Source organism: Diabrotica undecimpunctata, chromosome 6 (assembly GCF_040954645.1).
Source record: "Diabrotica undecimpunctata isolate CICGRU chromosome 6, icDiaUnde3, whole genome shotgun sequence".
Classification (NCBI taxonomy): Eukaryota; Metazoa; Arthropoda; class Insecta; order Coleoptera; family Chrysomelidae; genus Diabrotica; species Diabrotica undecimpunctata.
In genome coordinates, this window is record NC_092808.1 from 68740601 (window position 1) to 68768124 (window position 27524).

Genomic DNA, 27524 nt, shown 5'->3' on the forward strand with positions numbered 1-27524 from the left:
ATATTATTATTGTTAACAACTACCTATATTTCGTTATTTCGAGGTAAATTTAAATCTATTGATTTGCCGTGTTTGTCTTAAATGAAATCATGAAACGACAAGTAAACGCATTGTAAGATTTAAAACAAAACGATTAAGGCTTGGATTTGTAATAAAAAAATCAAGAATTAATTATTATATTGTAATGAAGTAAAACCATTAATACTTAGATTAGTTAAAGTTAAATTGATAGTTGATAGTTAAAATTACAGCAACTTTAAGTGCGCCAAAAACTCGCCAGCGTGGACGAAAACCTCTAGATCTAGATGAAACACAACTGAATTTAATCAGGAGGACTGTACATACATTCTTTTTAGAAAATAAGCCCCCAACGATCAAAACAGTTAGGACCAAGTTACTGGAAAACAATATGATTCCTCAAATGAGCGCCGAAACGCTAAGAAAAGTTCTACACAAGTTAAATTTTCGTTACATGAAACGATCTCGAAATTCAATTTTAATAGATAAAGAGGAAATAGTAGCATGGCGACGAAGATATTTGCGCTCTATTAGAGATTATCGTCTTTCCAAAAGAAAAATTTATTATCTTGATGAAACTTGGATTAATGCCGGTCATACAGTTTCCAAAATTTGGCATGATACGACTGTAACAACTCCTCGTCAAGCATTTATAGAAGGCTTATCAACAGGATTACGAGCACCATCAGGCAAAGGTCAGCGTCTTATTGTAGCTCATATCGGTAGTGATACAGGTTTTCTGCAAAATAGTGCTCTCATTTTTGTATCAAAGAAAACAGGCGACTATCATGAGGACATGGACGCCACATGCTTTGAAAGATGGTTCGAAAACGTTCTTCAGCGTATTGAACCTAATTCAGTGGTAGTATTAGACAATGCATCCTATCATAGCCGACTTGTTGAACGAATTCCTAATATGAGTGACAGAAAAGCAGTTTTACAAAATTGGTTAAAAGAAAAATCCATTCCATACGGCGAGGATATGGTTAAAATGGAGCTAATGAATATTATTAGACAACATCGTAGTACATATCGTCAGTATGCTGTGGATACAATGGCTAGACTTCATGGCATTACCGTCTTAAGACTACCACCTTATCATTGTGAACTAAACCCAATAGAATTAATTTGGGCACAAATGAAAGGATATGTAGCTCGAGAAAATGTCACTTTTAAAATTATTGATGTCCAGAGCCTCTTGCAAGCTAGTTTGGACAATATACATTCAACTGATTGGAGCAATGCGATAAGCCATGTTATTAAAGTAGAAGACGATATGTGGAGATTGGACGGCATGGTGGATACTGTTATTGAGCCTGTGACAATACAATTAGGATCAAATGATTCAGACAGTTCAACAGACAGTTCTGCAGAATCAATGGAGTAAAATAATTTGGAAAATTATGAGGTACATATTTTCTTCTTCTTTTTGTGTTAATATGACTATCTGTTTTTTCAATGTGCCTCCAGTAAGTTGTCATTCCATTGTTCTCGTGATCTTTACACTGATCCTCTTCAAATTGGAGAACCGTCTCTCGCCGTGCTTACTACTCTATTTGTTGTCATTCGGCTTATGTAGCCATTCCATTATACCTGTTTTTTACGCAGTTATTAATGCCGCCCACCTTGTCTTGTCATCTTTTTTTCAAAGGGTTGTCATATCTGCTATTTCTAACATTTTTTTGTCCTTTTTGTATCCGGTCGTGTTTCTGCCGCGCATTTATTGGTCTGATGACTGTTTTGTAAATTCTACGTTTCATTTCTTTTCCGATATTTTTATTTCTCCATATTGTTTCATTCAGGCAACCTGCGGCTCGTTTGCTTTATTCACTTGATCCTCCACTTCCGTTTCGAGTTTTCCATAGCTAGATAGATGAGGTACATATGTGCTTTTAAAATTAATTGAAACAGTCACATTTACCAGTGTTGTGAAAAAATTGATTACTCTTATAATAAAACAATCTCATTTAAATTCATCTCAGTCAGAAACAGACTCTGAATGAATATTGCATTGTGGATTAGGTCTATTGGGGACACCACGTACAAATAAAACGCACCGAAAACTTTACCCCATGGGTGGTGTGGAAACAAGTTAATTGGAGAGGTTATAACTCCACCTCTTAAGATTATTAAAAATTTGGTTCAGTTGTGATTAGTTTATTGTATATTAGCTTATTTATATCACCATAAATTGAATAGTTTATAGAAACACTAAAGATTTTATTGTATAAATTCATGAAACAAAATAAAATACCTGAAAGTTAAAACCTATTTATTTTAAGATTTTATTTCAGTTAATTGATACGCAACAAATCAAAACACGCATTCTGTAATTGACACTACAGTTGGCTAACTTTAGGTACTCAATGTCACTCTTTAATAAGAAGAGCCCTTAGAACATTCTCAAGCGATTAAAATCGGTTTTTAAGTCTTGTAAACCACATAATATAAACTGTACCTAGTACACTAGTTTGACCAAAATAGTTTTTCCAATTCAAAACAATTTTATTTAGAACAATATTATTTAAGATTTACAAATTCTAAAATCTTAATACCTCAGTACAGAGCCTTTACGATTAAAAATCATAACATAAATACGTATAAATACAAACGTTTTTACTAACAATTGTTATATTTGTTATTTGGCAATAAATTATCTAAACATTTTATTAAAAAAAACGTAGTCTAACTGTTTTTATTTTATTCAATAAATTCTCAAATAAATTCAAATTTTAATACAAGACTTTAAACACGCTTTCATGAAACGCCACTGATAAGGAGTGAGTAATTACGAATTCGGATTATTTGTGGTGACCAAATATTATTTGCTAAAACGTATCGTGAATGCATTTGTTGTTACAGCTGGCTCACTGTAAAAGACCGCATATCATCGAGTAAAATGTACGGAGATCAATAAAAATGTTGTGAACTGATATTGTGTTGATTTTCTTATTAGTAAACGGCGTATTTGATTTAGACCTCGTACAATTCGGCTGTTATATTAAATGTATTAGTCACCTTTTTGAATATCTTGGAGGACTATAGCTAGAGAGCAAAAAAAAAACAAAGTCCAGATTCGTAACATCCACTCCACGAATACCAGCCCATTTTATGACTAGAACCGAGGAAAAACTGGCTATATCAACACATCTGCAAGATATACAAACAAAAATAAGCTGCTCCTCGCCATCTGATCCCTCGAAAGGAACTTCCTTATGGTAGTTATCTTCCTTAAATCTGCCAGGAGGACTCTTGCCTGCAAACACCGGTTAACTTGTGTGCATGTGGGGTGGTACAAGACTTATCACAGTTTCTTAGTTAACTTTACCATTCAAATCGCTCTTTTTTGAAGAGACAAGGTTTATTTATATGAACTGAACATGTAAAGTACAGTCAGTAAGCTATTACTTATAAAGATCATTGCAAATTTGACACTAACTCCACTTATATTGATTACATATTACCCCTAAATAGGAGATAAAACATTCAGAAATATGTAATATTGGTGAAGTGGTATAATTCATGTTAGATAAATTAATCATTCTTCCCTTTTTTGTGCACTACTACCCATTTTAACAAAAAAACATCTATTTTAGCACTTAAATACTTATTTTGAAATAACCTTCTATCCAGAATTATATGTAGTACACAGATAAAAAAATAAAATAATAAAATAGAAGAAATAAAATAATAAAAAAGCTGTATATAAGATATCATGAAACAATGGATGAAATAAAAGAAGTTCTTATTAACCGGATTCTTAAATAAAACATATAAAGACATACTCATGTTAACAAAATACATTAGGAAATTTTCGCATATGAAAAAACACATCCAACTTGGTAATGAAATGCTTTTGTATCTATAAATCTATTTTTAGAAAAGCACGTACCTACCAAAAACAGGTATTTGGTAGTACACATATCTGTTACATACTGTAATGCGTATTAATGATAACAAAAGTAAGGAGTCTATATGAACCGTTTAGAATATACGCTGAAAATAAACGGCTTAATCCCATAGTTGCCAAACTATTCCCATAGTTGCCAAACTATCAGAGCTTACTTAAACCGATATACTTATGGTTCCAATATACACGGAACAAGATCTGAACGACCCCTATAATATATACACGTGAACTAAGCGATATACATTCATGATACAGGGGTACTTAGGGGCTCCACAAAATTTTTAAAAATTGTGAAACTATACATGTTGACGAATCGACAGAGCCAATATTATGGAATGGTCAAGTGAGCTCCGTATATCGGTGGCCACTTGACCACGGAGCTCACTTGAACCTGAATTTTAACATGGGCGGAGTCCAGTTTATGCCACGTATGTATATATATATATATACATATATACATACGTATATATATATATATATATATATATATATATATATATATATATATATATATATATATATGATTATTTCGAGAACCGTCGAGTTTTGAGGGAAATCCCGAAACAGGTCGATTTTTGTTATAAAATACCCATGTTATAACGTACATGGAGTAGGGATGATGTCACCGGTGTAGTTGTAGTGACCTAATCGTTAATTTTTTTAAATAGAAATCGGTATAATGCGACACCTCATTCAAACGAGAATTTAATTCTCTATTTAACGACAATAAATTTTTAACTAAAATAATTTTTTAAGGGTACAAAAACAATTTTTTTTAAATTTAAATTCAACTAAATTAAAACTAATGACTTAATTAATAATGTACTTTAAAGTAACCAAATTATGCATAATAATTATTTTAAATTAAATGTTCGAAATGACATCCATCGGTTTCTTGACAATATGCGAATCTACGGGCTTATTCATCAAGTACATTGCGGATGACTTCTGGAGTAATTAGACTCATTTCATGCCTAATTCTATCTTTCAAGTCCTGTAAGATTTGGGGCCTATTGACATAAACTTTTGATTTTATGTAATCCCACAGCAAAAAGTCTGGAGGTGTTAGATCTGGCGACCTTGCTGGCCACTCTATAAAACCTCGTGTTCCGATCCACCTCTTGGGAAAGCAATAATTTAAAAATTGACGTACTTCACGTGCGTAATGCAAAGGGGCTCCATCTTGATGAAACCAGATATTTTCACTAGGTAAATTCGGATTATTGGCATTTGGATACACAATAGCAAGGACAGGTATAAGTTGATTTCTCAAAAAAGTTAAGTAACGTTCTCCTGTTAGATTTTCTTCAAAGAAAAAAGGGCCAATGATTCTGTCATTAATGATCCCCTCCCATACATTTAATTTCTGAGGATATTGCGTGTGTGACTCAGTCATCCAATGTGGGCTTTCTTGACTCCAATATCTGCAATTTTGACGATTCACGGTACCATGTATAAAAAATGTGGCTTCATCGGAAAAAAAGGATTTGATTGATGAAATGTGGATTGCGGATACATAAATCGTGCATAATTTCAGAAAATTGAAGCCGGCGATCGGGATCGTCGTCGTTTAATTCCTGATGTAGTTGAATTTTGTAGGAATGGTATTTTTCTTTTTTTAAAATACGTAATACCGATCGTTAGGAAACTTAAGCATATTCACCCATTTGTGTTGAACTACTGTGAGGATTGTCATGTACATTTAATAAAATATCTAGTTTCACATTGTCTTCAATTTTAGGACGCCCAGCATTTGGAATATGTTTATCTATGCCTTGTGTTTCATTTAGTTGAGCCATAATTTGGTATTCAAAAGTAAAAATTACAATTGACAACTGATGACAATTCACAAAATCAAAACATTTACGTCAATAAATATTACAATAACTATGCCACTATCACTAGCTTGAATTAACATTTGACACAAAGTTTCAGTGTTTATGAGATAACTTTTTGTGTCCATTATTATTTTTACTTATTTTTGCTTTTTAAAGTATTTACTTCAGAAAGTCATGGCAGGGACCGATGGATGGTATTTCGAACATTTAATTTAAAATAATTATTATGCATAATTTGGTTACTTTAAAGTTGAATTTAAATTAAAAAAAAATTGTTTTTGTACCCTGAAAAAAGTATTTTAGTAAAAAATGTAATGTCGTTAAATAGGGAATTACATTCTCCTTCAAATGAGGTGTCGCATTATACAAATTTCTATTTAAAAAAATTAACGGTTATGTCACTACACCCACACCGGTCATCCCTACTCCATGTACGTTAAAAGATGGGTATTTTATACCAAAAATCGACCTGTTTCGGGATTTCCCTCAAACCTCGACGGTTCTAGAAATAATGATAATATTCCATAATTTAGCCGTTCACTGTAACGTTCACTATATTGTAACGAAATAGCCCAACTCCGATGCACGGTATGTGTCACAATTCTTAGAAATTTGAAATTTCCACGGTGGTTTCAGTTGTTTTCTGGGTTTGACTCGTTAAATAGTTTTGGTTTTTTGAAAAACCATTGTTTTGGCGACGTTTCGGCAAGGTCACACTTGCCGTTGTCAAGTCAGATTAGTTCTGCTTCTTCTTGATGTTCCAGAAGAACTGATTTCTCGGTCGCTGCACGCTCTGTTTAAATACCTTTTAGCTTCTTGTGATTGGTCCTGTGCGCAGAGTTGGCGGGGTCTTCTTCGCTATTTTAATTTCTACGTTTTTCTGTAGAAAAACTCATGGTATTTAAATTTTTTGGATGTTTTTCGATCTCTATGGCTTTCCTGATTACACCCCCTCTTGGCCTCTCCCCCTCTTGGCCACCCGTTTGGCCTTATTTTCGATGTTGGCTAGCATTGTTGTTCCATTTAAGTTTATTTTGTGTCCTGTGTTTATGGCATGTTGTGCTAGGGATGAAGTCTTTTATTTTCTTTCGATGGCGTTTCGATGTTCTTCGCGTCTAACTTGTATCCTTCGATTTGTCTGTCCGATGTACGATTTATCGGAGTCCATTGTTTTGACCTTGTACATTTCTTCGTTCTTATGGTCCTCATCTGCCAGCTTCTCAGATCTTGTTATTAAGGTTTTTATTACCGAATTTAATTGTGCAGGATGAAGGTGTGAGTCTGCGTGTAAGTACCTGTCAGTATGTGTTGGTCAGTCAGTATACTGTATGTCCTATGCTTCCGTCTTCTTTCTTAATAACTAACACATCTAGGAAGGGAAGTTGTTGGTTATTCTCCCGTTCCATTGGTAAACTGTGTTTTTGGATGGATATTATTAATGTGTTGTAGGTATTCATTAAGTTTCTCTTCTCCATGTGTCCAGATAATAAATGTGTCGTCAACATACCTAAGCCACAGTTTGGGTGTATGCTCTGCTGTTTCTATCGCTTTCGATTTCATATCTTGCATAAAAAGGTTGGCTATTACGGGTGACAGTGGTGAACCCATCGGGGGTTTAACATCATTGCTTACACAACAACAATAGGTGTTGTTTAGGCAATGCCTCGTCAAGTTTAGTGTATCCTGTGGTATTGAATATTTTCTACGTATAATTTCTAATGATTCTTCTACTGTGACATTGGTGGATAATGAGATTACATCAAAGCTCACTAATAAGTGTTCATCTTCAATAATAACGTTCTTTATACGGTCGATAAAGTGGCCTGCGTTCTTGACGTAAGAATCCGCTTCCTCCGCATATGGTTGTAACTGGTCAGCCAGAAATTTTGGCACTGATTTCAACGGTGATCCGATAGAGCTGACTATTGGTCGTAATGGTAGCTCTACCTTATGTACTTTGGGTAAACCGTAAAGTTTTGGACATCTTGACGACTTTTCTCGTGGAATGAGCTGGAACTATTGTTCTTTCTTGATGTTTGACGCTTGTATTTTGGCTTTCGTTGTTTTCTCCATATACCTTATTGGGTCTGTTGCGATTTTTTGATATGCACTATCGTTTAGAATGTTCTTTATTTTTGTGTCGTAGTCTTCAATGTTTATTATGACAGTAGCGTTGTCAGCTGGAAGTATGATATTGTCTTTGTTTTTTGTAGATTCTGCAAGGCGTTCTTTTCTCCAAAATAAACTAAAATAAAATTATAAAAAATTGTTTAAATTAAATAAAATTATATAAACTTGAGTAAGCTTATAAAAATAAATAAAATTGATTAAAAACAACAAAAGTTTATTTTAGAAATTTTATAGTCGTCTGTAGATAAGTATTTACAAATAAAATGTTTTCAATAAAAATTAATAAACATACCCCTATTATTTATGATTATTTTTAGAATATAATGATAGTCAAAATAAAATAATTCCATATTATATATAACAAATTTTGAAAACACAACTAATGTTTTAAAGAAAAAAATAAAGTTTTTTTAAATTTTAAACTTAAATGTGTATTGTTATTATAAAAAATATTAAGAATTCAGTAATAAGCTGACATAAAATTTCATTAACCTACATATAGTAATAACACGTTATAGGTAAGAAGTATTCACTTCTGTCACACATTAACAAATTAAGTAGATCATGGGCAACTGTTTTATTGATCAAAAACTGTTGGTTTTTACGTTTGGACTTTATAACTACTTGTCTTCTATTTCCTATATTTCGCACAGCAAAATAATATATTGATAATTATCTTTTTTAGTTGTTTTCTGGTAAATGCTGCAGATAGGGTTATAAGAGTATATGATAGCAAAGAAGTGTTGACATATGGAAAAGAAATAGAACCGATCCAAAAATTGCAGGACTTAGTGAACAAGTAAGTACTGAAACTTTTACGTCAGATTCAATTATGTTTGTTATAATATCTCAAGTATATTAACTTCAGTTATATATTGTGTATTACCCTATAAGATGTCTCGTAATAGAAAAATTCTGACAGCAGCTTTCTATGGTAAAACTGAAATGTTAAATTTTATTTTTAAATTAGTATGGTGTTATTACTACCAGATATTTCAGAAAAAAACATGTCTTCTAATTAATGTTTGTCTTCGAAACAGAGTTAACAATTTGTAAGTCCTATATGGATACCAGAAGTAATATATTTCTGTAGTGAGTTCCGCTTAATTAATGGCAACTTGTTTATAACTCTGAGGAGTACTTAATTCATGCGTTGTAACTCTACTCGATAAATAAATTTTTTGTAAGCCGTTTGCTGTTATAAGCCACTCATACTGCAGCCAATTGGCTTATTGTACATCTTTCTTTCGTGTAACCTTCTGGCTCAGCTTTTTAGTTTAGTAAGCACGGTGGCGACTCAATTAGAAATTGTAAAATTCCTAGTGTATGTGACAATATATATATATATATATATATATATATATATATATATATATATATATATATATATATATATATATATATATATATATATATATATATATATATATATATAATTTACATCTTCCTAACATTGCGGACTCTGCATGAAGGTCCATAAACAACGGACTCTAGCGATTTACGGCCTCAATATACGAAATCCGTAACGTTTTCCGTGTATTTCTTTTAACGGATTGATATTTTCTACCAAAATTTTGTTAAATGGGAAACTAGAGACCTTTACCTACTGCACAAATATATTACAAAAATTGTGGATATCATAAAATAGCTACAAATATTAAAACAAAATAAGTCCGTAATGTCGCTTTTAATTTAGCAATTTGCCATTGGAGGGCGCTTTTATGAGTATACTGAATGTGTATATCATTCCCGTGTTATACTATAATACCATATTATAGACTCGGCTCAGCTGGCAACACTGCTCGACTATTGAATCATCCCATCTATTGCACAGTAATCTTTTTTACGTTCATCTGGTGATGTTAAAGTTAATTTTTTAGATGTTGAAAAATGTATCAGTAGCTATATTTAATAGTAGTAAACGAAGATATTTTGTTTCGCTGGAATTTCTTCCACACTTCTTGAATTTTTCATAAAAAACACGTACCTATTTCTATTTATGTACATACTCGTATAGAATAAGCTATTTATTTTTAATCAATTGGAAAGTTACATTGAGATTACATTTTTGAAAGGACCCAATTTTATTTTTTTGATATGTTGGGGTGGTCAGTATAGCTTAAGTTTAAATTTGTGGGGTCGCCACCCTTGTTCCCCGGCCGCCATCTTGGAAAAAGAAGATTTTCGCGCTGTAACTTGTGATGTTTTATTTTTTTACTCGACTTGTCCTATATCATGTAAATGACCTTTTAGGATGAATAAATTATTATTTAGATTTAGCCATACGGCTCACATTCCCTCTAAGGGCAAAATTCACTCATCACAGATACCTACGGTATCAAAAGGAATGAGCTCTGGTGGGGCTCTTTCCGTGTTATCCAGCCCTAGGTGACTTCTTGGTATGCTGAAGTATCTCCCAAATATTTCGTACACATCTGGTCGTCGAGTAGTACGGCTTTCTGCATGGTCTTATAGAGATGTTCATTCAGACCCAGCTTTTTTATGTTTTCTAGGAGGTTCTTCGGAATGACTCTAGTAGTAGACAGGATAATAGGTATCGTGTGGGTACTTTTCATTCTCCATTGTCTCCTTATTTGTATTTCCAGATCTCTGTACTTTGCGATATTTTCGTTATATTTAACACGCAAATTATTGTTGTTAGGTATCGCCACGTCGATTAGTGTTTGTCTCGTTAGTTTATTAACTAGTACGAGATCTGGTCTATTGTGTGCCGCTGTTCTGATCTCTGAGCACAGTGCGGTCCCAATATAGCTTGAAGTTGTCATTTTCAAGTATACTCTCTGGGACGTATTGATAATATTGAAGATGGTTTGCTTGGGGAAGTCCCAGTTTGATAGCTACTTCTTGATAAAGGATTTTCCCTACTGAATCATGCTGTTCCTTGTATTCAGTTGCAGCAAATGCCTGGCAGCCCCCAATAAGATGTTGGATGGTTTCTTGGGTTTGACATCCATATCGGCATTTGTCGTTTTGGACTTGAGGGGCTTTGATGATATATTTAAGGTTATTATTTGTTGGTATAACCTGATCCTTAATGGCAAGTAAAAAACCATCTGTTTCTGGGAACATCTTTCCTGATGTCAGCCAATATTTCGACGCTATACTGTCGACGTAAATTATTATTATCTCGTAAATTAACAACCCTACAGAAAATTTTATAAAAACATTTGTAGAAAATTAAATTTTCTACAGCTTTATTTGTATTACTTTTTATCGTAAAATTAAAAATAAAAAGATTAAAAACAAAAATAATTATTTTGAAACAAATTTTCTTTTGGGTCCTATAACTTTTTTCTGGTCATTTTATAATAAAATAATTAAAAAAAAAATAAATTTTAAAAATTTAGTTTAGTGTTGTTAAAACTTTTGTAAATAGATTCCGTTAATAAATAAATGATATCAGAGCAATATTAAGGGTTTTTCATAGAGTAATTTTCACTACAAATTTGTTTAATTCCATTAATTTCTCTAGATTTTACAGCGCTCCGAAGTTGATTGGGTTCTCGCCATCTTGGAATGAGGGGTGCAAGGGGTCTTCGCGCTGTATCTCGTAAACAAGCAACACTACAGAAAATGTTCGTAAACATTATTTATAGTAAATTAAGCTATCTAGAATTTTATTCGTATAACTTTTAAATCGTAAAATGAAAAATAAAAAAATTTATAAACAGAAATTACCAAAAACTTTTGAACAAATTTTCTTTTGGGCCATATAACTTTTTTTCTGGTTATTTTAAAATAAAATGAACTTAGATCAACATTATGGGAGGTTTTTTAAAGAATAATTTTTACTACAAATTTGTATAATTTCTTTTTCTGGGTATTACAGCGCACCAAAGTTGACCGGGTTCTTGATTACTCGTAAGAATATGACAACAATGAACCATTAGACTTAGTTTTCTGTTATATATTTTTTTATTCATATCTTTTGAAATCAATTTACAATTTTCTTAACATTTCTATGTTATTAATTGATCATCGACCCTTTTTGCCGGTATCATAGAATAGCTGCAAATTTTAAAACAAAATGAGTCCATAATGACGCTTTTAATTCCACCATTTGCCGTTGAATGGCGCTTTTATGAGTATACTTAATGTGTATATAGAACATGTGTAAAACTATAATATATTATGGACTCGACTCAGCTGTCAAGACTGTTTCTCGAATATTAAATCATCTCATCCGACACAAATTGCAGAGCAAACCTTTATACGATCATCTGGTATTTGGAGTAATGTAACAAAAAATAATTAAATTAAAGCTGGCTAGCAGAATGTGCCGGAGAGTCACTACTTGATACTCAAAAGAGGATTCGGCCACTTTGCATACCCTACAGAGACCGTAAAATGAGAAAATGAAGGACAAGATACTAAAAAAAAATAGAAATAATGTAAATGAAAGTGGTAAACTATGAAAGTTGCTCTAAGATATGATTGGGCACTAGGAAAGTATTAACATATACCTTCCAAGGTATCTTGTAAAGCTGTTTGCTGAAATAAGAAAGGAGAACAGGTATTAATTGAAATATTTAGTTTTCACCACCAATTTAATACATAGTCAAATATATACAGTATAATTTATTATATGCTACCCACCACCATTGTATATACAGTTAACCTAGTTGCTTATATACTAAAAAAAATCCCTAATTATACACAATTGATCCTTGATAATCTGAATTTATAAATAATAAAATATAAGAAAAATTTTAATGATTCGACCTAAAAAGATAATTTACTGGCCTACTACAATAATAAAATTGAGTCAATTTACCGACTAAGAGTGGCTATAAATCAAGTGGTGTACACTACAAAAACAACTAAAACTTTTCCTCTTCTTCCAAAAAAAAAAAAATTAATATTCTATACAAATTTAGCAATTCTCCCAGTCGCCTACATTATTTAGTTAACTCAACTTATTTTCCAAGAAGTCAAAACCAGAATGCGTGCTAATTGCTAGCCGAATAAGTATGTCTCCCAAAAGCGCCGCTGGCGTCGCTGTTTAATACCAACTTAGTAATTAAAAATTAAGAATATATTACGGGGGGTATGGATTTAAAAATTTTATTTAAAAGTTATTAAAGAATTACTGAAGCGACGGACTCGTTACAGATGTTATCGTTAATCTTTATGTGTTGAGAAATGTATTGGTATGAAGTAGGAATATTTAATAATAATAACGAAGATATTTTGTTTCACAAAAATTAAATTTCTTTAACACTTCTTAAAATTTTCATTAAAACACCTTTCTTATTATATATATATATATATATATATATATATATATATATATATATATATATATATATATATATATATATATATATATATATATATATATATATATCCTATCATTTAGAGCTCTTTTCACGTTGCAGTAATTTAGCATCACCAAGAAATGCTATCATTTTCTATTTATAAGTCGTGTATGTTCGTTTAGTGCACCTTTGTAGGCTTGGCACCGTTATCGGTTTTTCAATAATCCGATTTTTTTATATATTAAATTTTTTACATCAAACCATCATTGTAACCACGGGAGGTAAAATTACTGTATTTGGTATCATTTTAAAGCCAATAGATGTTGCCAGTGTTAATACTTAGAATAATATTCGAAAACATAAATATTTCGATCGGTTTGGGTCAAGTTTAAATGAAGACATTGAATCTACCTACCGGCCGGCTAGTTTCAGCCGGCTGGGGTCAACCAACAAGTTTTTTATATCAACGTTCAGTTGTTTTTATTCAATTTAGATATTTTTTCCCAGAGAGTTGTGTAGGGGAATATTTTACATATTATTTCAATTTCCAAGCTGTTTAATCGAAGCTATCAGTGAATAGTTTAAGATAAATATTAGGTTTTTATGGGATTAAGTCAAAAATATTGGTCGTAATTGTGATGAGAATCACATTTTTAATTATTTAATGTTTGACATTTTGATTTCCATTCAGGAAATCGTTCTCAAAAAACATTTTTTGTACAAAATGTGTATACACATTTTTTCAAAATTTGTACAATAAACAAGCTTAAATATTGGAAATCGTATAGTTAAATATTAGTTAATTAAAAATGTATTTTTCATCTCAATATCGACCAATAATTGTGGCTTAATCACATAAAAAAATAATATTTGACTTTGACCATGCCATAAGAAAGTAGTTCACGGAACCTCGCTAAATAGTTTAAAAAAATCTTATAACGAAATTTAAATTCTAAATAGTATGAGGGGTAGCCGACGAAAAATTCGTAAAGACGTACAGTTGATTTTGCTTTGTTTTTTTTTAAATCTTAAAAGGCAAAAAAAATTGTTTGCTTATAAAACGTTTTGTATACATTCCAAAAAAAAATAATTCAAATAAAAGTTGTAGACCATAAAAAGTTTTTTATGTAGAGAAATATCAAATTTAAATACATAAATAATTGAGATAATTCCAAAAACCCGTAAACTCTAAGATATTATGTTTGTAGTAATTTATAAACGTTAATAACTGTGTTTTTTGCCTAACGACAGGTAATATAGCTACTTGAAATTATGGCAATTGATGAGTTATTAAAGTGTGCTAAATATCAAGCAGATCAAAAAATATTTTACAATTTATTCAATTTGTTTATCACAGAAAGCGATTATTTAAACAACTGTACTTGTCCAAACAGTATGACTCTACAAGTATTTTGTAACTTGCAATCGATTCTTTGCGCTTTCAGTTTTAGGGTATATTAAAAAAACTTTAACATATTATTAAATTTATTATTAAAAACCAGTTTGAATAGGGAACTTTTTAGTTTTTAGACCACTTCACTTTTTTTTAGTTTCTTAAACAAGTGAGGATTGTCTATTCGGTTATTTCTTAATATGGGCTATGAGCAATTGTCTAGTCAAGTCAACACTATTATAGAAGTTACCCATACTTTTCCAGTAGTCATTCAGACGGTTCATCTTAGTTGTCCCCATATGGAACATAAGCCCGAGAAAAGTCTTAAATTCTGTTTGTGTTGTCTCTTTCCAAATCGAAATCCTCGATTTTTCTGAACGACTTTTTGCAAATATTTGGTCAGAGTCAATCAGAGTCACTTCCACCATTCATTTAATTTACATCGTCCTCGCCAGATGCTTCTAACAATGATTGTAATTCAGCAGTGGTCAATCTGCGTTTATTGTTCTGAAGCTATTTTCTTGTGGCATTTTAAAGTAATTACTATTTAAATGGGAATAAGCCACAATTAAAGGTTAAAGTACGTTTATTGACGTTTCAAAATTTCCGATTTCTGAAAGTGGATTTCCGAAGTGGAAATTGAAACGTCAATAAACGTACTTTAACCTTTAATAATGTTCACATCTAGCTTTTTTAGATGTCGAAGGCATATTATTTACATCCATTTTTTTTATAACTCACTTTTACGGAGGTAATTAACAATAACAGCGTTCTACTAGAAACTATCAACTTACGACTTCCAATACTATAAGGCCACTTGAGGCACAATACGGTTTTACTCAATAATAGTTCCTGTATAAGAAAAATTGTTTTTTAATGTGCTTCATTGAAGCACACTAGACATATTGCAGTTTTGCCATCACATTCTTCAGAATATGTTTTAAATTTTTTAACTTTTCTATCGGCCTTTCTACTAGTCATGCTTCTTCTTAAAATTTTGTAACATCTTGTACACTTTCTTCTCTTTGTATTATCTACATCGCTTTTCCTGAGATGATATTTTTGGGTGTAACTGGTCGTGAGGGTTACAACATTTCTTTATTTGCAAATGCCTTCGCGAACTCCAGTCTGAACTCAAGGATAGGTTGTCGCTTTTTTTACGTTTTCTATTATTTAGCAACTTAGCATTGACTACTGCGGTATTAAATATTAATTTCACTGCCACTTTCCGGTACCACTTCAGAATTTTGCGTATTGGGCTTTGGTAAGCCACTTGATCACTAAAATCAACACTCTTTTTCACCAAGTTATAATCGAGAATTATATCGGTCGATCGGATAGCCAAGCGGGCTGGGCGGCTGGCTTTTCCTTCGCTTCACTGCGAGAGATGTCAGTTCAATCCCCAGCTCGGTGTACAGAAAACAAAAAGGCTAACGCAGCAGTTTAAAATTCTAAATGAATCTGCGGCTTAGTCTAGAATATGCTGGTATCTGATCGGCCTATGGTGGAGCAGTACGGCAAGAGATAAGGGCTTGCGGCTTGGTGATACTCCTCCATAGATCCCTACCGGAAGGGCGTGTGCCGCCTAAATACCGGGTATATATATATATATATATATATATATATATATATATATATATATATATATATATATATATATATATATATATATACATATATATTATTGTGATATTTAAAGTCTTGGTGTGCCAAGCAATAATTAGCTAATTAATTTTTTTTGATTAATTAAAATTATTTAAATGATATGATTATGACTCTATCACAATTTTTAATTCTTTTATCTCAGGGTTAAATTCGTGCTTCAATATCTATGCTATTACATGTGAAAGGTAAGGTCCAAAGAATACCGGAATAATAAAAAACACATATGATCTAACACTATATATTGAAATAAAAAATAATGAAATAATTCACACTCAAAAGTTTTCAATAAACAAATCTCATATAATGATTCTCAAAATTTTGTTCTACGTACGTGAACAATCAAAATTAATGGTACAAACAATATTAATTGAAATCTCAAAATCCCAAACTATTCTAACTCTCCTAATCAAAATATTTATATCCTTTCTAAATTAAGTGTAAAAATTGTGTTATCAATAAAAGAAAAAAACTGCAGAAAACAAAAATATCTCTCTCTGATGATGAGTGGTCCAAATCCTTGTTCCTTGTAGACTATATTATCTCCTCTCAACCGCTCCCTATGTAATCAGCAATCGTACAACAGATTGTTGCAAGTATATCGTCCTTAATGATCTCCTTCAAAAGCACAAATCATTCAAATTATGATAGCCTTTCTCCTCTCGATAAACTGAATCTCTCGTTGGCCCGAGTGACAAATGACTCTTGGAATATCTTCTCTTTACGATAAACTGAATCTCTCGTTGGCCTGAACAGTGACTCTTGGAATATAAGTAGAAAAATATGACTTACAATATTTTGCTGCTTCAGCTTCTGTCAGATACACTAACTCCACAAAAACTCACTAACATTTAACACTACTGCTTGCTACATCTCGGGAACCGCCAGAGAACAATCACTGTTCGTCTTACAGACTTGGAAAACCAACTGATTATCTTTTCTCTCTCCTAAATCTAGCTAAACTTTCATTCCTACATACCTATCCCACCTTTTTCATTCTCCGCCAATCAAAACTCGTCACAATTCCCCCATTGTTTCATTTCGATAACAAACAAATTTTTACCTATAATTATAAAATTTCCTAAAACTTATTTACAAATAATATTTTTCTATAATTCTTAAAAACTAACAAAAACCTCTTTCTAAAATCTCTTCTATTGTCTTTAATCACTGCATTAATGTATTTGGAAAACCCGGTTCAATTGTCTTTGGATTTCACTTAAAATTATGCGGGTCACTCAAGTATAACAAAGAAATAATTTATGCATAGCTTACATTTTGTTTAGTACAGGTAATCCAAGAATTTAATAACTTTCCTTCTTCGAAATGTTTGTTGGTTATTATCCTACTTATCTGAATTATTTTAATGTTTTTGAACTTTGAAATATTTTAATCAACCCAATATTTTTCTCGATTTTACATATCATAACAAATCCCCGCCATTTGATCTGCCGAAAACTCTTTGTTAAATTTTAAAAATGACAAAAGTTTTCTAGGATCAAATTATTTCACTATGTTATTAAAATCTACTTATGATACTGATAAATGTCGTGAATGTTAAAATACCCCGTATATTGCCTGTCTTTATACGGGATTGGATATATTTTCGTTTTAAATTTTTCCAAGTATTTTCCCTTAAAAGAAAGTTCATAATTTTTAGCCACTCGGTTTACTTCATTAACAAGATCTCCATGGTTTCCTAAAATCTTCTCTATTTTCTTTCCCATGTTTTCTCCACAATTTATTTTTCTTTCATCCTCCTTTTGTTCACATGTGTTCACTGTCCATAATACTTCTTCACAAAATTCTGGATTCTCGTCCATCAGTGCCATTTTTTCTTCTGTTTTCTTTTTATCCTCTAATTCCCTTTGGTATTCCGAGCACCATGTTTCTATTCCTTTCATTTCTCTGATGATACCTTCTTTTTCTTCCTGCTTCCATTCTGTTTTATCGTCGGTTGCCAACAATTCTTCTGTACCTTCTATTTCCTGTTTTTCTCTGGTCTCCATCTTATTTTCCTGCTTTCTTTTCGAACTCTTCTTCTTTTTCTTCCTTCTCTTTTTCTCTTCTGTTAGATCTTGTTCTTGTACTTTCGGTTTATCCTCTACAGTCATATCGATTTCTTTGCGTTTTTCCTGTGCATTGATCCTTCCAGAATTTGTTTTCCTATCTGTTTGCTTTTCTTCTCCTGTGTTGTCTGGTTCTGCTCTGATTTCCAATTTATTTTCCGAAAAATTTATGGTGATATCTTTTTTCCTCAATTCATCAATTCCCGCTATCATATCATGATTTAAATCTTCAATCACCACACATTTCATAATATGGAATTTGTTTCCCACTCTTATCTGTACTCCCAAACCTTCGTTTACTGTCGTCAAATTTTTATTGTTTGCACCCACTAAATCAACCCTAGGAATCTTATACACAAATCTGTCCAAATTTAATTCTTTTACTAGTTTTTTATTGATTAGCGATATCTCCGAGCCAGAATCAATCACAATTTTAATCGCTTTATGTTTTATAAATGCATCTAAAAATATTAGATTAGAATTAGAAGTTTGTCTTTCGTTTCCTATTGCTACATGATTCATCTCCCTTCTATTTTGTTGTTGGAAGCTCTGGTTATTTCTATCGTCCCTTTGTTCGTTAGTATTCCTATTCGGAGGATTTTGTGCATCTCTATTCCTGTTGTGATTTTCATATGTTCTATGTTGTGTGTCATTCCTGTTATCGTAATTTTGTTGTCTATTGTAATTATTGTAATTTCTCGGCCTATATTCGTTTGTTGATCTGGGATGTCGGTTTCTCTGGTCATAATTTGATGAATACCTTCTTTCCGGTCCATTATATTGGTCATGTTGTCTTCTATTTCTCATTTCTTTTCTTTTCGCTTCTTTTAATTGAAGGAATTGGCACAAACTATCAATATCTTGATAGTTTCTCAAAATCACGTGATCTTCCAACGTTTCCTCAAAATGTCTGCTGATCATTTCTACCAGCTGTTCGGTAGAATATTTGTATTCTAGATATTTTGAATTGTTATATATCTGTAAAGCATATCTTTCTTCAGATATTCCCATTTTTTCGTGATATTTTCCATTTTGTAGCTCTTGGTTGATTTCTCTCTGTTTATTTTTCCCCCAGAAATAGTTGAGAAATTTATTTTCAAAATCTGTCCAATTTTCAAACTCATCTTCCTTGCTTTCATACCATAACGCTGCTCCTTCTTTCAAATGGTTTCTAATTGTTTCTTTGCAATCGTAAAAATATCTAATATGTTGTAATTTGGTTTTCAAATTTTTAACAAACGGTACTGGGTGTGTTTTCCGAATATCCCCGCCAAATTGTATTTTCGCCTCGCTTGTTCCATGGATGATAACTTCTTTTCTCTCTACCCCTCTTAGTTCAATTTCTGCCATTTGTTTTTCATTTTGCTTTAATCTTCTTTCTACTTCCTTCCTGTCTTCTTGTAGCGCCATTTCAAATTTTTCTTCTAACTGTTCTAATTCCTTTTTCTGGACAGTCTTACTATCTTTCATTTTAGTTTCTATTTCTTCTCTCTGCATCTCTAGTTTCCTCTCTGTTTCTTCTCTGACTTTTTCTAAACAGACTTTTACATCTTTTTCATATTTGTCCAAACGCTTTTCCATTTTCCTATAATTTTCTTCTAATTTTTGTTCATAGTTTTCCAAACGCTGCTCTATATTTCTGTTATTTAGTTCTATTGCTTGCCTTGTTTCCCGTTGGTTTTCTTCCATTGTTTGTTTTGTTTCTGCCATTGTTTGTTTTGTTTCATCCATTTTTTGTGACTGGAGTTGCATTAGTTGTAATATTTTATCTATTCCTGATAGTTCTTTTCTCTCCTCAACTATTGTCACATTTCCTTCATTATCCGATACTTCTTTCAAAATTGTTTCATCTTCTCTGTTATCCTCCTTCCTTTCCTGCATTTTACTTTGTCTCCTTGTGACAGACATGTTGTTACTTTTTGTTATTGTTTTTGTCCCCGCCAAATGTGAAATTTTACAACACTCTATATGTTTCAGAACACGACAATATTTCTCCCCAAATGTATTAAATTTTCACGACAAATATCAAATATGCAATCAGTAAAATTCAAATAATTCAAATAAATATCAAATGTACGATTGGTAAAGAAAATAAAATCAAATAATTCAATAGCAGTAAATATCCACTAACTACGATCAATCAATAAATCAAATTTATATTCCCTGGAAAAATTGTCAAAATACTTTCAAATTCAAATTCCCTCAATGTTATATGTTTTTATCTCTGGATCACCTGTACTTATTCCAGATCTCTTTCCCTTCCTTCAAATGTAAAGCTGCGATATTTTCAAGCCCCACGTTGGGCGCCAGTTATTGTGATATTTAAAGTCTTGGTGTGCCAAGCAATAATTAGCTAATTAATTTTTTTTGATTAATTAAAATTATTTAAATGATATGATTATGACTCTATCACAATTTTTAATGCTTTTATCTCAGGGTTAAATTCGTGCTTCAATATCTATGCTATTACATGTGAAAGGTAAGGTCCAAAGAATACCGGAATAATAAAAAACACATATGATCTAACACTATATATTGAAATAAAAAATAATGAAATAATTCACACTCAAAAGTTTTCAATAAACAAATCTCATATAATGATTCTCAAAATTTTGTTCTACGTACGTGAACAATCAAAATTAATGGTACAAACAATATTAATTGAAATCTCAAAATCCCAAACTATTCTAACTCTCCTAATCAAAATATTTATATCCTTTCTAAATTAAGTGTAAAAATTGTGTTATCTGAACACAAAATAATATACAAATGGGTGCCGAAACGTCGAGTTTTAAATTCTCAACGCGGTTCTTCCCAAGAACTCAGTAATTTTCATTTATCTGACCGCGGAAACTTATCCGAACATTTTATTCGCCTCTACGGGGAGGAATTTTTCATTCTTACCAAATCTTTTTCTAATCTTCTAACACGCAAATACCGTCTTCTCTGTGATCTTGCTTTTCTTAAATCATGTCGTGACCATCAAGTCATTCCAAAATCTTTACAAGTTAAACATCACACCAAATCTTCATCAATTTCCAAAATTCTTAGAGCCACTGGTTTTTCGCTTCTTAGAAATTCAATTCATTCCACCCGACGCAACTTAGATACAACAAATTCCCAACTTCTTAAAACCTACAATGACATCCACTCTTTCAATATCCATCCATTATTATGGGACACTTTCGATCGTCTTTCTCACCAAAAAGCCCAACACATTTCTAACAACAAAACCCAAACCCAGAAACGCAAACTGGACCAACTTATCTCTCAGCAAAATCCACCGCCCGTTTCAAATCAACAACCTTCTACTGTTGTCCACAATTTCTCAGATATTCACATATCCGATTCAGCTACCAAAGCTCTGTTAAAAGGCTTCAATTTCTCTGTCACTCCTCTTTCCATTCCAACTGAGAAAATTATTTGTCAAACTGAAGAAGCTATTTCCCATCTTTCTTCCGACCAAGCCGAAGTTGCCAGACAAGATGTCGCCAGAATTCTCCGTACTTCCAAACCCCCACCTTCAAATATCAGTCTTTCAGAAAGACGTGCCCTCAAAGAACTTTACAACAACCCTGACATCGTCATCCTTCCGGCCGACAAAGGTAATGCCACTGTCATTCTCAACTCTTCTAACTATTTCGACAAAATGTCCGAACTTCTGAATTCCACAGAATACAAACATGTCCCAAATGATCCAACCACATATCTAGAAAAAACGACCAAATCCATTATAAATAAGTCTACTCTATCTCCAGACCTCAAAAAATCTCTTATACCCAGAGCAAAATCATCCCGAATTCCAAAGATATACGGCCTTCCAAAAATCCATAAGCCCAATGTTCCCCTAAGACCCATCGTCAGTGCATACAACTGTCCCACTCAGAAATTGGCAAAACATCTCGCTTCATCCTTACAACCATTAGCCGAAAACGCCTCGTCCTTTGTCAAAAACTCTTTTCATTTCATTGATCTTCTGAAAAACTTTTCTATTTCGCCCTCAGACATACTAGTCAGTTTTGACATTGTTTCTTTATTCACCAACATTCCCATCGATGAAACCATTTCCATCTTGGACTCTAAACATCAAATTCCCCAAGACACATTATCTCTTATAAAACACTGCATGTCTAATACATATTTCACGTTCCAAAATCGTTTCTATCGTCAAATCAAAGGTGCCCCAATGGGATCGCCCCTCTCTCCCGTAATAGCAGATATATACATGGAACATTTCGAAACAGTAGCCTTGTCCTCGTCAAATCTCAAACCCACCTGCTGGTTACGGTACGTTGATGACACCTTTGTCATTTGGCCCCATGGTAAAGACACATTAGATCTCTTCCTCTCCCACCTGAATGGAATACATCCCAGCATTCAATTCACGATGGAAGTTGAGTCTGAAGCGTCTTTGCCATTCCTTGATGTTCTTATTCAGAAAAATCCACCTCACAGTTTTTCCTATTCCGTGTACCGGAAACCCACTCATACAAACCGCTATCTCAATGCCCAGTCACATCATCACCCCGCCCAACTTAATTCAGTCATCAACACTCTTATTTCCCGTTCCATAAGACTTAGCGACAACAATCACCGGTCATCCGAAATCAATTCAATAAGACAAACACTCCTACAAAACGGCTACCACAAAACCCAAATCAATAGAAGCATTCAAAAACTTCTAAACCCCATTCCATCCAAAAAAGAAACCTTGCCGCCGGATCAACCCAAAATCTTTCTACCTTTTATTAAAGGTGTCACTGACAAGATCAGTAGAACTCTTATCCCTCTTAATATCAAAACCATCTTCACCACTTACTCCAAATTGTCCAATCTCGTTAGATCCGTAAAAGACCAAATCCCCAATGAAGACCATGGTGTCTACGAGATACCTTGTTCCAGTTGCCCACGTACATACGTAGGACAGACAAACCGACGAATCCATAACCGTATTTACGAACATTCTCTATTAGTCAAACATTCCGATACCACTTCAGCCCTAGCCCAACATCATATTCAGACAGGCCACAAAATAGATTTCGAAAAAGCAAAAACCATCGCTCCCATCCGCTCATTAAAAGCGAGAATCATTCGTGAAGCTATCGAAATCGAAAAACGGCCTAACAGCTTGAACACGCGCGATGACGCGAAACGATTGCCGGCAACATGGCGACCCCTTCTTCAGCGACCTCCCGCCCACACCGCTTAGGCCACGTCAGTTCAGACCACGTCAGCGCATACCGTTCCCGCGCATACAGCAAGTATAAAAGCAGCCACACAGGGTAAGACCGGTTGTCACTCGACACTGGGGAGTAGGCAGATTGAGACCTCAGTGCCGAGAGACAGTTCTTGCAATATAGAACACGATACTGGTACGTCTCGGGTGAGGGGAGTAGGCAGATTGAGACCCCGAACTCGAACCGAACCGTATCCCTCTTGATAATGGCTCCAAAATGGGTGCCGAAACGTCGAGTTTTAAATTCTCAACGCGGTTCTTCCCGAGAACTCAGTAATTTTCATATATATATATATATATATATATATATATATATATATATATATATATATATATATATATATATATATATATATATATATATATATATATATATATATATATATATATATATACATCCTACTATCATTTTCGCATCGATACATTATGCTTTTACCATCAATTTAGCATCGTCTTGCAAAGTAGCATCTGTATATCGACGCTACTTTACAAGACCTTAATAACTGTTTTCTCGTACTTGTTACAAGAATTTTAACCATCTCATTGATTAGAGTGTTGATACCGTGTTGGTATTTTAAAATATCCGCTTTCTATTTTTATCCCTTACTGAGTTATATAAGTTTATTCCAGAAAATGTTTGAGTCTAAAATGATGGTACAGTGAAAATATTATATATATTTAGTTCAGGGTTTTACCGTTTACTCGCTGCAATTATATACATGAAAATGTATATCCCACTTTCATTATCAATCATTTTAGCATCAGAAATTTGGCATCGCTGTTGAATATAATATTACCCACAACGAAATAGTAAATTTAAGAACATATATATTTTTTTCATCCACAAATCATTTTGGCATCATGTTTGGTTAAAAGTAACGGGTTATGATATATTGCAACTACCTATTGTATCTTCGCTCCAATTCGTTTAGTCGCGACGTACAGCCCCTCAAATGATAGGATTTAACCAATAAAATACAATAAGACAGAAAAATCAAATATAGCAGCATGTCAAAAAGGCCTTAATTATATATATTCGTTTCTATAAGTCAAATCGTGACGTACAGTATCTCAAATGACAGATTTAACCAATTGAAAACAATGAAATAAAAAAATAAATACAGCAACATGTCCAAAGGGCCGTAGTCACGTATCTTCGGTCCTATTAGTCCAATCGTGATGTATAGTACCTCTAATGATAGGATTTAACATAAATAATACAATGGGATAGAAAAATCAAATGCAGAACAATGTCAAAAGGGCCTTAGTTGTGTATCTTTAGTTCTATTAGTCCAATCATGACGTGCAGTACGTCAAATGAAAGGATTTGACAAATAGAATACAATGAGGTATAAAAATTAAATGGAGTAGCATGTCAAAATGGCCTTAGTTATGTATCTTCGGTCCTATTAGTCCAATCGTGACGTACGATACCTCAAATGATAGCACTTAACCAATAGAATACAATGACATAGAAATCAAATACAGCATCACGTCAAAAGGGCCTTAGTTACGTATCTTCGTTTTTAATGGCCCAATCGTGACGTACAGTACCTCAAATGATAGGATTTAACCAATCGAATACAATAAGATAGAAAAATAAAATACATCAGCTTGCCAAAAGGGCCTTAGTTATGTATCTGCGGTCCTATTAGTCCAATCGTGACGTTTCGTACCTCAAATGATAGAATTTAACTAATAGAATACAATGAGATATAAAAATTAAATAGAGTAGCCTGGCAAAAGGGCCTTAGTTATGTATCTTCGATCCTATTAGTCCAATCATGACGTACGATACCTCAAATGATAGCACTTAACCAATAGAATACTACGACGTAGAAATCAAATACATCAACACCAAAAGGACCTTAGGTATATATCTTTGCTCCTATATATGTTATGTCAAAAGAGCCTTAGTTGCGTATCTCCGGTCCTATAGGTCTAATCATGACATATGGAGCCTAAAATGATAGGATTTAATGGAGATAATATGATGGTGGAGAGAAATTAAACATGGCGGCATCTAATAACACCTTAAACTGGCAACAATAAAACGAATTAACGCACAGAAGTGTGTGGCATATTACGTGACAGGATTATTAGCGAATACCATACGATTACGTCATACATCTCTTTGCATACGTTCACTTTTAGTTAACTACTTAGTATGTATTCAGTACTTTGCTTTACGGTTGTTGAGGCATGGACTCTTAAACAGAAGAATGTTAAAAATCTTTAAAGCTTTGAGATATGGTGCTACCGCCGTATACTAAAAATAAGTTGGGTGGATAAAATTACAAATGAAGAGGTAATACGCAGAATAAATAACGATCCAGAAGTTATAAGGAAAAATCCAAGGACGCAGAAATCCAGGCCGTATAAGAATGTCCTGGATGAGAAATTTAAGAGAGTGGTTTGGCTGTACCACTAACGAATTATTCAAAACAGCAGTAAATAAAATTAAAATGGCCCTAATAATATCCAATCTCCGATAGGAGAGGCACTCAAAGAAGAAGATATGATAAACTCGAAAAATCTCCAACGTTCACTGTTAGACATATGCCTCCCGTTCAGTGCACACATTTACTGCTCTTTGACGCTGTGACGAGAATGAGATAGGATTTAACAAATAGAATGACAGAAAGCTAAACAAGACAGTGTGTCAAACGTGGAATGCGTCGCAGAACGTGAAATATTAGCGTAAAATTATATGATGGCCATAGACGGTTCTTTAATACCACAGCAAACGACTCGCTTTGTAAAGTTACATAGCAGGGATCTGTGCGAGAAAAAGTCGATCATTCGTTTTATAACCCAAAGGGGACCATAAAATATTGAACATTAAAATATGACATAATGTAACGGTATGACAAATCTTTTTTCTCCGGCATGTGCATGCCTGTGTACCTATACAAGGGAAGTCGTGCATAACCTTTAAGTTGATCGTAATACATAACTACAACAACAAGTATGTTGACGACTTGGGTTAGTAAAAACAGTTCATTCCGTACGTTTTTTAAACATGATTAGGAATTTGTTGACTGGAGGCTATTAAAGAAGTTCTTAAAATTTTTGCGGGTCACCGCCTTTTCTGTAAATGGAGTGAATATTGTTATCCATTTAATTTTTTTCCTCAGTTGAATAATTCCTGCTGGTATTTGGTCTAAGCTTACTTCTTTTCCCCATTTAAGCTGTTTCATAGCTAATTCTACTTTCTCTTTATAGTGCCCTGTTCACCTGTTTTGGTAATTTCGGACTATTTCATCTCTTATAACATAAAACAGTTGTTTCAGATATCTTTATCGCGTTTCCTTTTTTTATGGATGAATATGCTGTCGTTTTCATCTTCTACTATTTCATGTGGAGCTACACGATTAACAATTCCAAATCAAGAAAACACAAATAACACTCCGAATTATATTATACAACTAATAGTCGAAAGATGAAGAGCAAGAGGTAGATAATCAGACAATTAAGATCAGCGCTATATGATGCACGCAATGCCACATTTGAACACTACATTAGTATATTGTCTAAAGAAGATCATTCACTATGGATAGCAACAAAAACACTTAAAGAGACCTGAACAATACAACCCACCAATTAAGAAAGATGACGTTAGTTGAGGAAGATCAGACCAGGAAAAAATGTCAACATTTTCAGAATACCAGATAATAATAATCAAGCAATAGAACACTGAAAACTTTTGTTTTTAACTGTACGCCCGTGAATGACTTATTATTTTTTAAATAACACTTAATATTGCACTTTTTTATTGTATTTTTTCATCTTTCAAGATAATTCTTATAGGAATATATTTATTTATAACATACGGTCTTATTACGGCTTTAAGATTATACGACCTAAATGTATCTTGTACCGCACTGCTAATTGAGAATTATGTTTGTAATGCGATAAGAGGTCCGGATATACGAGACACCAGTGACTCATGCCGCACTGATAAAAATCCAACAGGAATCTGCATTTCT

The 27524-nt window shown here is 33.0% G+C and overlaps 1 protein-coding gene across 3 annotated transcripts in view; it reads left to right on the plus strand.

The window, feature by feature from the left end:
* Positions 1 to 27524, plus strand: part of Rbbp5 (retinoblastoma binding protein 5) — a 372021-nt gene that overhangs the window by 193986 nt on the left and 150511 nt on the right. For all 3 annotated transcript variants that reach the window (XM_072534791.1, XM_072534790.1, XM_072534792.1), the window contains exon 5: positions 8582 to 8695. In XM_072534791.1, coding sequence (XP_072390892.1) covers positions 8582 to 8695 — 114 coding nt within the window. The remainder of the gene's footprint in view (positions 1 to 8581; positions 8696 to 27524) is intronic.